The sequence below is a fragment of the Thamnophis elegans genome, chromosome 16 (assembly GCF_009769535.1).
Source record: "Thamnophis elegans isolate rThaEle1 chromosome 16, rThaEle1.pri, whole genome shotgun sequence".
NCBI classification, from domain to species: domain Eukaryota; kingdom Metazoa; phylum Chordata; class Lepidosauria; order Squamata; family Colubridae; genus Thamnophis; species Thamnophis elegans.
In genome coordinates this window covers 16,241,695-16,259,777 of record NC_045556.1, presented here as the reverse complement: position 1 = coordinate 16,259,777, position 18,083 = coordinate 16,241,695, and the positions used below count along the sequence as shown (strand labels likewise).

At 43.4% G+C, this 18,083-nt stretch overlaps 1 protein-coding gene across 1 annotated transcript in view; it reads right to left on the bottom strand.

The window, feature by feature from the left end:
- Window positions 1–254: 254 nt before the first annotated feature.
- PCSK6 (proprotein convertase subtilisin/kexin type 6) overlaps window positions 255–18,083 on the bottom strand; it is a 126,814-nt gene continuing 108,985 nt past the window's right edge. Inside the window, exons 18-21 of the mRNA XM_032232644.1 lie at window positions 11,742–11,845; window positions 8,338–8,464; window positions 5,850–5,962; window positions 255–2,015 (exon numbers count right to left, since the gene is read on the bottom strand). Of these exons, the coding sequence (XP_032088535.1) occupies window positions 1,918–2,015; window positions 5,850–5,962; window positions 8,338–8,464; window positions 11,742–11,845 (442 nt within the window). The 3' untranslated portion in view covers window positions 255–1,917. The remainder of the gene's footprint in view (window positions 2,016–5,849; window positions 5,963–8,337; window positions 8,465–11,741; window positions 11,846–18,083) is intronic.

Here is an 18,083-nt window from a genome sequence, read left to right as displayed (position 1 = left end):
CTTTATTAGATAGAACAATCAAAGCCGGATTCATGAGACATACCCCAAACTGTATTGTGGAATTTCTGTCTACCAAGAGGATATGATGTAGCCTAATCAAAAAAGATTAGTTGCGTTTTGCACCCGTGGGGTACTTACCAATATGTATATTTTGGCCTCTCCCAAAAATATTACAAGCGATTGCAAGACATAAGACATTGCATCTAATAAAACAATACACTGTACTTTACTAGCATGAAATAAATACATAGTAATTGATGGGAACTATAAATATTTTATTCATGTTGTCATTTGGCCAGGTTTGGCCATATCATAAACACTAGCTTGGTTTCCAGTATTCATTCCACCAGTTTGACAGCACATGATTCAAGCAGTATGAACACAGCAATTAATTTTTTTTTTTCCTTTTCCCATCCTCCCCCACCGCAAAATTTTGAAAACTCACTTTGTCCGATTGCCGATTAACATTTTTACTGCCAATTTCACGTTTCACAGACTGGAGGGTTTTAAACTTATTAAAAATGAGAGTCAGAACAGCTAATACTGTATACGAAAAAGAAAAACAGAACCCTGGTTGTTTACATGTCTGAATACAAAGAAACGACTCTGTTGACGCTTACAAAGATATCGTTAGAAAGGAGGGCAATGCTTTAAGTTACATTTCTTTTAAAAAAAGGTTATGTCCCTGTAGAAAATAATTAAAAAAATTCTATGAAGGCAATGACTGCATTATAAGTTATTTCTTTTTTTAAAAAATCTTTAAGACAACATAGTCAAATATATCTTAACACAATTATAGAAACACCACATGACAAACTATTATATATATATATATTATATTATATCATATGTATATATATATTTATGTATAGCGAATACATTCAGATGTTGTTGTTCTGTTCAGTGTGGTTTTGGTAGAATTGGCTGTTTATCGTTCTTGACTGACTAAGTGAAGCACCTTTTGAAAAGGTTTTGCCTCGTGAAATCACTGAGCTGTCTTTATATATATATTTTCAGGAAAGTTGCGCTGGCGAGGTATGGTAAGAGAAGCAAAGCGATCCATTAAGCTCAAGAGATCTATTTTGGGCAAGGAGAGAATATTGTAGCTACGTCTGCAGTCAAGAGTCTTGCCTGTTACCAGCTGTTCTTCAGAGATGGCTTCAAATCCAGTTGATCAGAATTGTAGGCAACACACCGGATTTTTTCTAGCAGGGTTTGATAGTTGAGATCAGTGCATAGGAAGAAGAGTGGGCGGAGGGGGGGCCAAGGGGAGATCAATGTCCCCTGCCAATTCCAAAAATCCTTCTTTGGTCACCGTCAAGCTTAAGACCATCAAAAGACAATGGGGAAAACGTGCCTATTTTCCAGCACAACTTTGTGGAAATGAATCGTATCACATCGTGACGTTGCAGTGGTGAGGATGCAAATCTAAGGCAGACATTCTAGGCATCTGTAAACTATTCTAAAAGGTTTCGGAGGGTGAAGGAAAAAACGGCTCTTTCATTTTTTATTTTTTGGGGGGAAATGCAGTAAGGAGGTACATCTGCATTCTTCTTTTCACAAAACATGACAAGTTGGCTAGCCCAAAGCTGAGGCTGTGTGCCTCTCCACTCGCCAGGCACGTCTGAGAAGGATTCACATCGCCACCATTGGCATTCTTATTTATTTTATTTTCAGTCAAAGGTGCAGCAAGCAAAGCCATCTAGTACCTGTAGTGGCTACACTGTAGGGACCAAACTTGCAGGCGATGTGGAAAGTAGCGGAGTTGCAAACCAAGGCTGGACAAGCTGAAGGTTAGGACCAGGGTGGGAGTAGGAGTGGAAAAGAAAAAAGGAAAAAAAAAAGAGAGAGAGAGGAAACTTTGCTGGAAGGAACTGGCACATGAGGAGTTCCAGATGGCAGATATTAAATGCCGGCTTAGCCAGCCAATAAGCATGTCCGACAGCAAAACTGTATAAATGGTTTGCGTTCACATAACTTGTTGGATTTCACCATCTCGCAGAACATCTCGTCACCTGGGGGAGCGTGTGTTTGGAAGGAAAAAAGAAAAAGGAGACAGCAGGAAGAGAGACATTAGATTAGCATTTCCGCTGGGGGGGGGGGACTGGAATGTATAATAGTAGAAAAACCATTCTGATGGATGTCCCAAAGGTGCTTTTTTTTTCCCCAGGAGGCAACTGGACTTTCTTGGTTTTTTTCTTTGAAGGCGTTTTGCTTCTCATCCAAGAAGCTTCTTCTGCTCTGAAAGGATAGTGGGGAATGGAAGGATTTACATTCCTTGCAGACAGCTGGTCATTTGCATCCTTTTAGAGGACCTTTGAAGCACTTGGAGGTTGATCTGGGTCCCCAGCTGTCTGCAAAGAATATAAATCCTTCCATTCCCCACTATCCTGTCAAAGCTGAAGAAGATATTCCGTAAAAAAATTTTTTTGGCTATTTTAAAAAATTTTCCCTCCTGAAAAATAAGCACCTTTGGGACAACTTCTCACCACCGAGTCGCAACCTTTCTGGATCTCCAAATTCATAATTTTAATTCCCATGGACCACTAATATGAATTTTTAAGAAGATAAATAATATTTAGTGCAATATAAAAATGCAAATAATCTTTCTGCGGACCCCCCAATTTTTTCTCGTGGGCCACCAGTGGTCCATGGATCACCAGTTGGTGACCACTTGACCTGGGTGACTGATAATCTCTACAGACTTTTATTCTGATGGATGAATGAAAAGGGACACAATGTCCCATTATTCTAAAGTCTAGGCATCTCCAAGACAGGTAATCCACGACGTGCGATCACAGTTGGGCCCCAAATTTTTGTAGCTAAGCAAGGTGGTGGTTAGGTGAATTTTGCCCCACTTTATGTCCTTTCCTGCTATGGTTGCTAAGTGAGTCATTGCCCTTGTTAAGTGAGGAACATGGTTGTTAGGCGGATCTGGCTTCCCCCTTGACCTGGCTGGTCAGAAGGTCACAAGAGGGGATCACATGGCCCCAGGACACCACAACCATCATAGCTACATGCCAGTTGCCAAGGGACTGGATTTTGATCACATCACCACAGGGATGCAGTAATGGTCGTAAGGGTGAAAACGGTCGTAAGTCACTTCTTTCAGTGCCGTTGTAACTTTAAATGGGCACCAAACAAATAGCCGTAAGTTCAGGACTACCTGGACACAAAACCACGCTCCCACCCCTGGCCAGATCTTGTATTTATTCTGAGTTAGTTCTAACATAAGGAATGCATGCAATAGGAAGAGGGTGCAGAGTCTCAGTTGCCCCTTCTCCCCAAAATAAATATTTGAGAGAACCACCAATCTACCACCAAACAATCTTTATTTTGAAGATGACAGAAGGAATATGATTAACCATTTTGGTGTTGTGGCCCACCAGTGGAGCTGGCAGCAGATTCGGACAGTGAGGAGGTTGGGGAGGAACATGGGCCAGTCCTAGAGTCTGAAGAAGGCTCTGATGAGGGCTCTGTGTCGGAGGCAGAGATGGGGCCAGGACCGTATGCCAGTTATCAGCTGCCTTCAGAGTCAGACATCAGTGAGGCAGACCAACAGCTGGAGCCTGTTCCCAGTGTTCGTGTGGGCAGAGTTGCCAGATGAAGGGAACAGCTAAAGAACAGTGGTTGACTTGAGAGTAAGGCCACAGGTGGACGATGAATGGCCCCTCCCAGAAGAAATAAAAGAAGAGCAAAAAGGGAGTGGAGTTTGCAAGAGACAATTAGTTCGCTTAATTGCTTCATGACTCTCTGAGACTCCTTGCCAAGTTTTGGAGATATCGGCCTGGCAGCTCTCCAAGCCAGAGAAGGTCTGTGACTGTAAATTCTCCTTTGAAAGACTTTGCTGGATGTGAATGAGCAGAATTCACAGCAAATTAATAAAAGGGTTTTTTGTCAGACCAAGGAGTTTGCTTCATGCTCTCGGGAAGCTTGGGTCAGAACAATTTGGGGAGCAAGTACAGGAACAGTGTTTAGTGTAAACATAACATTGCAAAGTTCCTTTCTTGCTCTCTTGCCCTAGCCTTGTCTCATTTTTAGATCCTGCCTCCAGCACACCCTTCAGAGGCCAAGGATAGCCAGCGGTCTCTGAAAAACATTGTGTCTCCCTCAAACAGAAAAAAAATGTGAGGTGAGAAACAGACATTTCACTGAATAATGCCAAAAGCTGACACAGTGCAAATGAGTTTCTCTTGTTTTCAGAAGGTCTGATGGGATTTCACCGCTTAAGAAGTGGTGGGATCCCATTTTCATCTTACAACCGTTCATTTAGGATTTAGAAGTGATTTACAACCGTTTTCCACCCTTACGACCCTTGCCGCATCCCCTTTGGGTCAGTTTGGATGCTGGGCAACTGGTTCGCATTTATGATGGTTGCAGAGTCCCCAGGAAGCGGGGGGGGGGCATGTGATCTGCTTTGGGGATGAGCAAAGTCAATGTGGGAGCCAGATTCACTTAACCACCATCTTACTAACTTAACAACTGCAGTGATTCACTTAACAACCGTGGCAAGAAGGCTGATAAAATGGGACACAATTCACTTCGCAAACGTTTCGCTCCGCTGCGGGAAATTTGGGCTGGGTTGGGGCCGTCAGCCAAAGTCCACCTGTAACATAATCAAAGCCGCCCCAATGAATTCAGCTTGGCCTACACAGTCTTAGGATCACAGCTGTCAGGCTTCCGGAGGGGAAGAGAAGGTCTAGTTCAGGGGTTGAACTAGATCTCCTGCACACAGAGCAGACACTCTGCCTACTGAGCTATGGGTCCCTCCCACGGAATAATTCTATTGCCGCATTGCAAAACTACGAAGCAACAGCAGCCGGTCCAAACACAATATCTCTCTCCACCCACCCCAGCAATGGGGTAAAAATAAAGGTTAGCTTCCTCGTAACTGCTGCAGCGTGAGTCTAATCATTCCAACCGGCTAGCCACTCAAGCTGGTAACGAGGGACTATATTTAAGAATGAACAATTGACGTTTAATTTGTGGCTCTGAATATGCAAATCCTCCCCGTCCTTCAGCAGCAGCTCAGGGCTAGATTCTGATATCAAAAGAAGTGACATTGATAGCTCTACCTGCTCGTTTTCACGTCACTAATTCTTCTCAATCCGTGCCCCCGACCCCAATTTAATCCCAGCAAGCTTCATTATACGTTCCATAAATACCAAATTTCAGCCACAAAAGCAATTAAAATTGCCTTCCTCTCTGATGCACGGAAGAAGAAGAAAAAAAGAAGGACGAACATCTGGTTGAAGAAAAGGATGAGATTCTGGGGAATGGAGCCATGCAGATCTAGTAATGGCCTGGCCGGAAAGCCAATTCTTACAGCTTTGGTTCATTTTCTTCTCAATTTGCTCTTCATTTTGAAATGAAACATCAGATTCTCTTTGAAGCACAGCATTCTTCCCCCACCCCTCTGCTGCTCACCATCAAACCCCGCACATTCAAAATGGAATGGGACAACTCACTGCAGCCAACTCACAAGGGCCAGCTCATGGCGAGACAACATGCCAATGGTCAACTCACCGTGGGACAACTCATTGTGGGACAATTCAACAATTCAACTTGAGTATTTAACATTATTTTAATGTTTGTCATTCGCATTTAATTTTGTCCCTCCTTTGGCATCCTTTCTTTAAAGATTATATTTCTTCGATTGGAGTGTAACTGTTGGCTGATGCAATTTGGCCATGGCGAGTTGGCCATGGGGTGTTAGCCGTGCCAAGTTTGCCTAGACCCCATTCAAAATGTTACCTCTTATGGCTACTCCTACTCTTACATTCCACTACCAATAGCCACATGCCCAACAGACATTGTTTCATTTACTAACAATCCATGAAAATACATACCATTGTGACATCTGTCACTAGCGATGCATGAGCCACTCAGTAGATAAAACCCTTCTTTACATCTGGAACAGTTTCTCCCAGAGCCATCACAATTTAAGCAGTTATCTTCACACCTGACAATAAAAGATAACTATTTGATAACCAGCGATATATATAATTTTAATTTAAGGAGGGGTATGATTCGCATATTGCTTTCATTGTGGTTTGTTCAGTAAGCCACCATTGGCTGCGTTCATGCAAAAAACTAAAGCACAAATAATAGTTAGGTTTGTGCATACTAAGCCAAAAATAAGCCATATTATATAGTTCTGAGCCATGCTAATTATTTTTTGCTTAGCATATTGAACCCAATCTTTGTGGTTTATTCAAAAAAGGAAGGTTATACAAGCAATATGTTACAAATTCCTAGAAGAATAATGAACAAAGGCAACTCATCTCTTTTTCAAAATTCCACCTACTATGTCTATAGCAATAGATTTTAGACTGATGTACTGTCCCATAGTGTTTTACAGCACTCTCTGAGCAATTTAGAATGTCAGCCTATTGCCCGCAACAATCTGGGTCTTCACTTTACTAACTTTGGAAGGATGGAAGGCTGAGTCAACCTTGAGCTGGTCAGGATTGAACTCTTCTCTGTGGGCAGAGTTTGCCTGCAATACTGCATTCTAATCACTGTGCCACTCTATCTATACGCATTATTAAAAAATGAAAGCTTCTTTAAAGCAAATCAGTTCTATCTGTCCACCTCAGATTTCCCAGCGTAATGCCTTACCTGTCTGTCTTGCAGGAGAAACCAGATAGGAATGACAAGATGAGCTAATTCTACTTTATTGTAAAGCTACATTGACAGAATCCTGGCAAGTATGAATGTACAACCCCCCTCCCCCAATCTATATACAATCTGAGATACTAGGGAGGGTCTCTTCTGAGCCTTTTTCTCCACCCATTATGCAGCGGTGGGCTCTGCTGTCTCTTATCTGACCATTTATTTAGCAATGCTGTGGCCTATTGGCTGCCTGACCCTCCAGCAGCTGAATCAGAGGAGGAGGAGGCATAGGAGTCAGCATCAAGACAACCTGAGAGCTCCGAGGGGGAAGAGGGAATGAAGCTGGAAGAGAGAGAGACAGAGGCAGAGCCTGGGGTCTCCATCAGCCCTCAGATGGAGAGTCAACCGTCCCCCGAGTCTGGAGGTGGCTGCTGAAGAAGAGGACGAACAGTTGAGTCCAGTGCCTGATGCGCAGCTGCACCAAAACAACAACAACAACAGAGGAGAGGAGAGCAGTGAAAATCTGTGGGCTAGTCCTTGGGACAGAAGAGCCACCGCTGATAGAGAAGCCCCACCCTAGCTCTGGGGACAAAAGGCAGGGGGCGGAGATGAATAGATATGGCAGACAACTATTCATCCCCCTGCTGGACAGACTTGTTAGCTTGCATTGAGAGAGAAACCTTTTTGCCAGGGCTGCCGGCACTCCTAATAAATCTTTGAGTTAACTTCAGAGGGTCTGTCGTCTGTGGGAGTTTGGGGAACTGAGTCAGAACAGGCAGCCTCCCTTTGCCTAGTCTCACAAGGTCTTTCCCAAGGTCTTTCCCAAGTAAAGGTAAAGGTCCCCCTCGCACATGTGCTAGTCGTTCCTGACTCTAGGGGGTGGTGCTCATCTCCGTTTCAAAGCCGAAGAGCCAGCGCTGTCTGAAAACGTCTCCGTGGTCTTGTGGCCAGCATGACTCAATGCCGAAAGCTCACAGAACACTGTTACCTTCCTATTAGAGGTGGTACCTATTTTTCTACTTGCATTTTTACATGCTTTCGAACTGCTAGGTTGGCAGAATCTGGGACAAGTAACAGGAGCTCACTCCATTACACAGTGCTAGGGATTCGAACCACCAAACTGCCGACCTTTCTGATCGACAAGTACCACTTCCCTACGAAACCTTTGGGGTTCCAACATCAAAAATTTGCAAGCCAGGTGCTGATTAAGCTTCTCAGGGTTCCCCCCCCCCTCTTGGAGTATCAGAAGAGCCATCTGGCTGAAAACGAGAATTTTCAGACACGGAACCTGAGTTCTGGCCCCCGAGCGTTATCCTTTGTAGGGGAAAACATTTCATAAAAGATCCCTTAGCAGCAAAGCGCCTCCTTCCACCTGCATCTTTTGTTCTGGGAGCAGATGTTGCAGGGAGTTAAGGAGGGCCAATACCAATTGATGAGCACGCGGGGAGCTGGCAAGAAGGAAATCAGATTCCAAAATTTGCAGAAGGAACTCTAAATGGCCTTCTTGTGGAAAGATCTGAGAGGTTTTAAAGGTCTGGGTTTTCTTTTCTTTTTTTCCTCCCTCCGCGAAAAAATCTCACATCAGAGCAATCTTAAGACAGTCAAGGCGGAAGATTTATGTTTTGCAGCATGTCAGAGCAGATTGTTCAGCAAGGTTCCAACTCATTCCCAGACCACTTTCCTAAAAGCCTCCATAAACAGGCTGCCAAAGCAGATGATTACCTTCGGCAGACTTGGAAGGGTAATCCAAGCCTCTCGTCCTCGTGATAATAGCCTTCTCCACATGTCGGGACACACCTCCACTCGTGGACCTTCTTGGCACACTGGAGACATTCTTCTTGGCCCGGCCCTAAGGATTGTGGGAAAAACATGGTTTCCCAGTCAGGAAAGTTGCAGGTGCAAAATGAGGGGGGAGGGGAACAAATTTTAGTTATTTATTAAATTTAAATGCCATCCAATGTCAGGGTTCCAAGTAATACCCCCAACCAAAGAAGGCTCCAAGGCTTCAGATTCCTCAAAGTTCCAAATTATTAGAGATATCATATTGGTACATCTGGGAAAACCTGAATCTGAAAGCTTCCAGTTTTTCCCCACCCAAAAGAAAGCCCAAGTCCCTTCCCCCTGCACCCACATGTCCATCGCATGGCCCAATCAGTCACCATCGCAACTAGAGATGCCTTCTAATCACATCCATCCAAGTGCAGGGCAAGATGTCCTTGACTCTCTGAGAAAGGAATGTTATTTTGGCAACTGATAACTGGCATACGGCTCTGGCCCCCTCTCTGCCTCCGATACAGAGCCCTCATCAGAGCCTTCCCCAGACACCAGGGAGAGGCCCATGTTCCTCCCCAACCTCCTCACTGTCCGAATCTGCCCCTAGCTCCACTGGCCACTGGCGGGTCACAACAAGGACATGCCAGAATCTGGATTTGATAGGGATTGAATCTTGGGAATTCAGAATATTTTTGAAAGTTATTTTAGACCATGGTTAAACTTCCTGGAGAGAGGAGACATCCAGTTCTCAGTAAGTCCAATTTTGCCTGAGTGTTGCATATATTTGCTGTGAAATTATTGTGTGTGGATTTTGAAAAGGAGGCTGCAGATGCTTGCCATGTAAGATTGAAGTTCTTTGCTCCTTCGAGCTATACGTCTTACAAGCATTTAATGCTGCCCATGGAGACCTGTGAAAAGGTAAGGCTTCCTCCTTTAAAGCAGTGTAAACTTTTGTGTTCACATCTCAGAAAATATAGTGTGATGTGCAAACCATGTCAGATGTTGTTCCATGCATTAAATAACCATAAAAAAGACAAAGGTAAAACCAGTACTTTGTAAACATAATGGAGAGGATATATTAGGAATCACTCCATCTAATAAAATCGTAAATAAAAGTACAATTGTCAATCCTGAAGTGACTCTGGCCGAAGCCATCTTGGAGGTTTCAGGATTGTCGCACAATGGTGGGAGGAAGAAAATTGTTAGATTGTGTTTTGTAGCCAAAACAATAAAGTTTTCCTGTAGGAACCAAGGACATTCTCACAGGTGGCTGGCCAGAGGAGGAGCAAATAACCAAGCGACCAGCTAGCACTTTGATTGGACAGCATGACCATTGACTTGGGGGGTTTGGGAAAGTTTTTCTTTTAATCAGATGAAAGTCATGGGAAATTTCAGAGTTGGCTTTCACCAGTTGTGCCAATATGAAGTATTCAATAAAATGTTCTTTGAGGAACATGCCTGCCTCGGAGTCCTGTTTTCTATGGGAACCTTGTCAAGCTGACAATTTCATTGAGATAATGCTCACAACAGATACTTTAAGCATCACAAAATGCATAGTTAGAAAGAATCTAGATTTTCCTTACAAGTCAGAGGTAAGAAAGAATCAATTGTCCTTCCTTGAGGGTTGCTAGAGCACTAACAGCCTTAGGCTGTTGGATACAAATTCAGTTTAAGAGATATAAACTGGATTAATACATTCTAAGACAAGGGTTGCTTAACTGTAGTTTGTGGAATAAATCACTACTGGCTGGGTTAATTCATCATGCAACGTTATCAACCATGATTGCAGTTGTTTTCACATCTCAGAAAATATAGTGTGATGTGCAAGCCATGTCAGATGTTGTTCCATGCATTAAATAAATGTTTCTTATCCTTTATTTTACAATTCTCTCTTGTTCTTGCAGTCTAATATAAATCCTGGGATGGACCAAGTGATGACAACAGAATAACAAAGTTGGAAGGGACCTTGGAGGTCTTCTAGTCCAACTCCCTGCTCAAGTAGGAGACCCTATAGCAATTTAGACAAATGGTTGTCCAGTCTCTTTTTAAAATCCTCCAGTGGTGTAGCACCAGAGGTGGGTTCTTACCAGTTTGCACCTATTCGGTAGAATTGGTTCGTCAAATCTACCGAACTGGTTAGAAGAGGTTCCACCAGTGGACCCGGAAAGCAGGCCACACCTACAGAAGAGGTTCCAAAAATTTTTGAAACCCACCACTGGTCCTTGGATATGATTATTCTACACTATCATGCTCATATTTATAAAACTCAGTGACTCTGTGAAAGGGAAGGATGACTACTGCATTTGTGGTGCAATCAGAACATTGCGTGTGTTGAAGTTGTTTTAACGCAAACCAAAGATGCCTTTTAAAAAACAAGTTTACATCATATTCTTATGCATGCCAGTGCTGTGTGTGAGGTAATTTAAGGTGGTTCTGACAAGTGTCGTCAGCATCTTCATATCCGGTCACATGGGTGGCAAGCCACTCCCATCCGGTCACATGGGTGGCAAGCCACTCCCACAAAGGAGGCCACACCCACAGATTAGGTTCGAACAATTTTTGAAACCCACCACTGTGTAGCACCCACAACTTCTGGAGGCAACCATTAATTGTTCTCACTGTTAGGAAATTTCTCCTTAGTTCTAGGCTAGCTCTCTCCTTGATTAGCTTCCATCTATTGTTTCTTCTCTTGCCTTCTGGCGCTTTGGAATATAGGTCGACCTCTTCTTTTTCACAACCCGTCAAATCAACTTGAACATTCTGAAATCCTAGGAAATGGATCTGCCACCAAGAATGATTAGTGAAGGCGACATTTTCATGACATGCTCGGAATGAAATCTCAGTTACCTGACTAGGTATAACTTCCCTGGTTTTGAGTGGAAAAAAACCCAATGTAATTCCTTCTTATTTCTCCTTTCCCTCACCCGCTAGTTAGTGATTTAGATAAAGAGGTCATCTAGAGATCTTTAAGGTAAAGGTAAAAGTAAAGGTTCCTCCGCACATGCATGCTAGTCATTTCCAACTCTAGGGGGTGGTGCTCATCTCCGTTTCTAAGCCGAAGAGCCAGTGCTGTCCGAAGATGTCTCTATAGTCATGTTGCTGGCATGACTAAATGCTGAAGGCACACGGAATGCTGTTACCTTCCCACCAAAGGTGGTTCCTATTTTTTTACTTGCATTTTTATGTGCTTTCGAACTGCTAGATTGGCAGAAGCTGGGACAAGTAATGGGAGCTCACTCTGTTACACGGCGCTAGGGATTCGAACTGCTGAATTGCTGACCTTCTGATCATCTTAGGGTCTTAGCCACTGAGCCACCCCATCCTTCTAGAGATCTTAGTGATTATTAGTTCACCTGTACACGTCCTGCAGTCCGACTGGCAGCCCTCGCATTGCAGAAGTTCCTTTTTCAAATACAGGCCTTGCTGGCATCCTGAAACGCAGTTGTTGTCTATGAGGCTGTAGAGGAAAGCAGCAGAAAACATTGGTAGCAAATAATAATAATAATAATAATAATAATAATAATAATAATAATAATAATACTCAGCTGCTGTAAAAAAATCACGCAGACTGACTATAAATTGCGGCACAATTCAGTAGCACAAATGATCCATTGGAATTTGTGCAAAAATTATAATAATAAAACAGCAACAAACTGGTGGGAACATCAGCCTGAAAAAGTCACAGAAAATCAGATGGTCAAGATCTTGTGGGATTTCCGTATACAAACCGACAAAATACTGGCGCATAATACACCAGACATCACACTGGTTGAGAAAAATAAGGTCACAATCATAGACATCGCAATACCAGGTGATAGCAGGGTCGCCGAGAAGGAACATGAAAAAATCGCAAGATACCAGGACTTAAAAATCGAAATTCAACGACTATGGCACAAACCAGCAGTGGTAATTCCAGTGGTAATTGGCACACTGGGTGCTATTCCAAAAGCACTGGAATTACATTTAAAACAGTTAAAAATTGACAAAATCACCATCAGTCAAATGCAAAAAGCCGCACTGCTTGGATCTGCATGCATATTAAGAAAATACGTTACGACGTCCTAGGCCCCTGGGTGGGGCCCGACTAGTAACCAATGCCAAATCCGGTGAAACAACTGGCCGCTGTGATACAATTGTACAATAATAATAATAATCAGCTGCTGTAAAAAAATTGCGCAGACCCTATGATAAATTGCGGCACAATTCAGTAGCACAAATGATCCATTGGAATTTATGCAAAAATTATAATATTAAAACAGCAACAAACTGGTGGGAACATAAGCCTGAAAAAGTCACCGAAAATCAGATGGTCAAGATCTTGTGGGATTTTCGCATACAAACGGACAAAATACTGGCGCATAATACACCAGACATCACACTGGTTGAGAAAAATAAGGTTACAATCATAGACATCGCAATACCAGGTGATAGCAGAGTCAACGAGAAGGAATATGAAAAAATTGCTAAATACCAGGATTTAAAAATCAAAATTCAACAATTATGGCACAAACCAGCAGTGGTAATTCCAGTGGTAATTGGCACACTGGGTGCTATTCCAAAAGCACTGGAATTACATTTAAAACAGTTAAAAATTGACAAAATCATCATCAGTCAAGTGCAAAAAGCCGCACTGCTTGGATCTGCACGCATATTACGAAAATATGTTACGACGTCCTAGGCCCCTGGATGGGGCCCGACTAGTAATCAATGCCAAATCCGGCGAAACAACTGGCCGCTGTGATACAATTGTAGATCACTGAAAATCCTTAAGGAGAAGGAGTAGCGAAAGATTAGGAGGAGCTGCTAATAATGCAACAAGCTCTTTCACTAATCAGGTGACAGTCTGTTCAAAGCATCTTTGAGATTTATCTTCTCGTCAGATTTTTAAGGTCCACTTTCTGGATTTGTGTAATGCGTGTATAGGGAACTGCAAGCTAACCAAATGGTTCATGAAACAAAAACACAAACAACACCCTGAAACCATCATAAAATAGAGAGAGAGGAGGAGGGGGAGAGGGAGGGAGAGAGACAGAGGTAGAGAGAGAGAGAGAGACAGAGACAGAGAGAGAGATTGTATTCTGATAGTCTGGGCCATGCAGGGGCAACTCTGTAGGTAGAAAAACAAAGGTAAAAGTTTCTGGACCTATTGTTTCTGATTCTAGGGGGGTGGGACTCACCTGCATTTGTTAGCCAAAGGAGACAGCATGACTATACACCAAAAGGGATGGAAAGCTGTTACCTTCAGTTCTGACTATAGTTTTCAACCCAAGACCAACAGGCTGGTCTGCACTTGTGGATGAGCTGAACCTTAATCTTCACTGGGTCCTCCATCAGGATCCTTGCTTTCCAATTGGTTTATGAAGATGTTCTTACGTAAATTGCCTGTCCTTACTTAAAGAACTTTCTCAGCTGATATTCTCTGCTGCCAATGTGCCAAGAGTGGGGTTTTCCGCTTCCTAGCCAGTATAGCTCATTTGAAGGATGCCAGATTAGGAAAAGCTGCCTAAAAAGAGCCGTGATGGCGCAGTTGTTAGAATGCAGTATTGCAGGTTAATTCTGCCCGCTGCCAGCAGTTCGATCCTGACCGGCTCAAGGTTGACTCAGCCTTCCATCCTTCCGAGGTGGATAAAATGAGGACCCAGATTGTTTGGGGCCATAGGCTGACTCTATAAACCACTTAGAGAGGGCTGTAAAGCACTGTGAAGCGGTAGATAAATCTAAGTGCTACTGCTATTAAGCAAAGCTGGGGGGAGGGAATGCGTCAATGTGACACATCCATGGCATGTTTGACCGACAGCTGATCCTCACGACAAATCGATTTTCTTTTTTTAAAAAAAGACGACAGGAACATTGCTGGCAAAATCTTGCTAAGCTTAAAAGGGCAAGCAAAGCAATAAAAGGAACACTGCAGATTGCAGCCAAGGGAAGCCACTTTTACTGACCCGCCGCAACGGATCTTATTTTCCAAAGTTATAATTTTCGACTTTTGCCCAAGTGCCATTATTGAAACAGTCACGTCAGTCCAATTACTATCCTCTAAATGAATCCTGCAAAGAATGTTTGTGCCTCCTGCTCAGATCAACCTTCCGGCATTTCACTCCCCCCCCCCCCCACTTTTGCTCTTCATTTCTTTCTTTGGGACAACTTCTAGCCCATCTTCTTCATTTCCTTTGGGGTTGCCCTGCATTCTTGGTTTCTGAAGGCAGCCAAAAATCAGTTGGAGCTTTATTGCTGGAACTCTAAGGTGGGAATCATCAAGAAGCAACAGGTTGTGCTAGAGTTACAACAGTCCCTTGCTAAATTCTAGAACACTGAAGAACCAAGTTGGAAGGGACCATGGAGGCCATCAGGATTAAAGCACCCACAACTTCTGGAGGCAGGCTGTTCCACCGGTTAATTGTCATAATTGTCCGGAAATTTCTCCTTAGTTCTAGGTTGCTTCTCTTCTTGTTTAGTTTCCATCCACTGTTTCTTGCCTTGGCTTTTGGTGCTTTGGAAAATACTTTGAACCCCATGAAAAACAAAAGAGTGGGGAGGGGGGCAAGTGCCCATTGCCCCAGCTTCCTTCAGAAACCTTCTGCCAACCTCCAGCAATAGAGGTCCTTGTCTCGCCCACCTTCAAATGTCTTGAGTTGGCAAAGAAGGAGAAGTTTCTTAATATCAAAAAAGGAACGGCAATCAAGCTTAGAGCGTTTCTCTCTTTTTTTATCATACGTATTTAAGAATGCAGGGGAGGAAAGAGAATATTATACGGTATGGAATGAGTGGTAAAATTGGCTAGAGGAGAGGTGTAAAGCTTAAGGAAAGACTGAATGAAGACACAGGAGTTAGAAATTAACAATGTATAGGTAGAGATGAACAAACATGTATACATTGTAAATTAAGGACTGTATATAGTATCGTAAGAGAAACTGAAATAAGGGGGGAGAAGTACATTTACAATGGATATATACTGAGGTGAAAATGCTGTACAGAAGGAAATTGGAAAAAAATATTTTTGTCTTTTTTTAAAAAAAAAACCTGTTTAATAAAATTTATTTAAAAAAATGCAGGAGAAAGGGTGGATACTGAAAGCATTTTCTTTCCCAAAATGTAAACTGATGCTGCAGCGGAACGATGATCCTCCATAGGGCTCAATGGAGATTCTTCCTGTCCAAAGGTTCAAACAGACGGAAGCCACCTCGGAGAGATGGTGAAGAAGAGAGAAAACTCTGTAGAATACAAAGAGATCGCTAACTCCTTGGAAGACGCAGGGAAGCTCTCAAGCTGGCAGAAAGAAAAGAAGGGCACTGCGTGCCATCCAAGGCTGTACCAGCTCAATCGCAGGAGAATGGAATGGAAAGAGTGAAAAAAAGAACAGTGCGCTGGCTGGGTGAGATTCTTTAAATTTGCTGACTTCTGCTAAAATTATCCCTTTGGAGAAGAGTGGGGCCGAAAAAGGAGTGGGGGGGGAATGTCGATCTTGAATTTGAATTTTATTATTTGTATGCCGCCCTTCTCCGGGAAGGACTCAGGGCGGCGAACAATTCAAAAAGGGGAAAAAGGGGAACATAAAACGAAATACAGATAATTAAAATAAGCAAGAGTCACGCAACCATACAAGTCGAGAGGGGAGGGAACTTATCAACCCCAGGCCTGCCGGCAAAGCCAGGTTTTGACAGCTTTTCGGAAGGCCTGGAGAGAGGTGAGGGTCCGAATCCCTGCGGGGAGTTCGTTCCAGAGGGCCGGAGCTGCCACAGAGAAGGCCCTCACCCAGGTAGTAGCCAGATCTTCCAACCCTGGAAAAACTGTGGATAAGCATATAGCTGGAAATAGATCCGGCTTAGAAATTTGAAACAAACAGATAACTTGGGACATTAGTGTTAAATGAAGAACATTGGATTGGCTAACCATGGGAAATCAACTCTGACTGGGAGTTTTATTTTCATTTTTGGGAAGGACAAATCCTGAAGCTGAAATTCAAATACCTTGGCTACCAAATGAGAAGAGAGGACTCCTGGGGAAAGACCAGCGGTGGATTTCAATTTTTTTTAGAACCTCTTCTGTAGGTGTGGCCTGCTTTGTGGGAGTAGCTTACCAGACATGTGACCAGGTTGCCAGCCACGTGACTGGATGGGTATGGCCAACTTGTAAAATGTGGTGAAACTGACTTAACAACGCTCTTGCTTAGCAACCAAAATGTTGACTCAGAAACTCTGGCATTGAAGTGTGCAAGTCTTAAAGCTGTCAAGTTACAAGACTCCTGCACCCCTAACCATTTAGAAAAAAAACCCCAAGGGGTGTTCAAACTTGACAGCTTTAAGACTTGTGGACTTCAACTCCCAGAATTCCTTCTCTCGCTCTTCATCTTGATGATGTGCGGACGGGCGGGGAGAGGGAGCTGGAACCGGTTCTAAACAGCACGGTAGATTTGTGGAACCTCTTCTACAGAAGAGGTTAAAACTGGCAGGAACCCACCCCTGGGAAAGACCCTGATGTTGGGAAAGATGGAAGGCAAAAGAAGAAGATGGCAGAAGCTGAGATGGTGAGATAAGTACATTTGACACAACAAACATGAATTTGAGCAGACTCCAGAGACAGTGGAGGAAAGCGTAAGGTGCAGGTAGTATTCAGCAGGTTCTGGCCAGTTCTGAAGAACCGGTAGCAGACATTTTGAGTAGTTCTGACCCAGCCCCGCTGCCTATTAGCTGATTTTCTTTTGTTACCTTGAACAGGAGAACAGAGCTTGAAAGCAGGTTAGTGGGGTGGGAAGGGAACGGGGAGTTGGCAGTATCCTTCCCCTGCCATGCCCACCAAGCCACACTCACAAAGCCACACCCACCAAGCCACGCCATGCCCACCAAACTACGCCCACAGAACCGGTAGTAAAACAATTTGAATCCCACCACTGGTGCTATGGCTCAAGGAGTCACAAAGAGTCAGACACAACTTAGCAACTGAACAACGACAAACTACTGAAGCTTCCCACAGAAACAGCCTCCTTCTCCTGATATTCTTGAATTAGCCCCGTCTTTCCCAAAGATGGCAACATCCTTCCAGTAATGTCACTTATGACCTTTGACCTGCCCAGGGGCCCAAGCTGTAGACCCACACTCAACTCAAGGACCAAGCTGCCTATAGAGGTGATGTGGATGGAGAAACTTTTCTGTCCCTGGAATCCTCTCCCCATAGTAAAGAGATATTAGTGCTGCTCTATTTTTTTTCTTCAAATAGAGCTAGTGAACTCGCAGTGTTTTATCTATAGTAATGATGGCTTTTATTCTATTGCATGATTTTATGAAGCCTCCTGCTACTTGAGTTATAATTCTTGAATTCTAAGGTTGGCTGGATAGACTAATATAAATACAATAAAAGCAATCAGAAGACAGGACCAAAATATCTTTTACTCAGTAACAAGAGGGCAGGATTGTCCATCAGAACAAAAGGGAGTCACTGCCAGGAGTTGCTTCCTCCCCATGCTGGATTAACTCTGTTAATCTGTTAAAAATCTCCAGCATTGACACCCAAGAAGAGTCAAGAACCCATTGGCCAAAAATAACAGAAGAAAAGGTCCATGACTGAAAGCTTGGGAGTGACATACAGTATGGCTTGACCTCCATGGTCTGAAATGGGCAGATCTTCTACCTGTATATGACTTCTTTCTTCTCCACAGTGGAGAACTGATCTATCAACGTCAAGTCGGTAAAGCTTGAGTT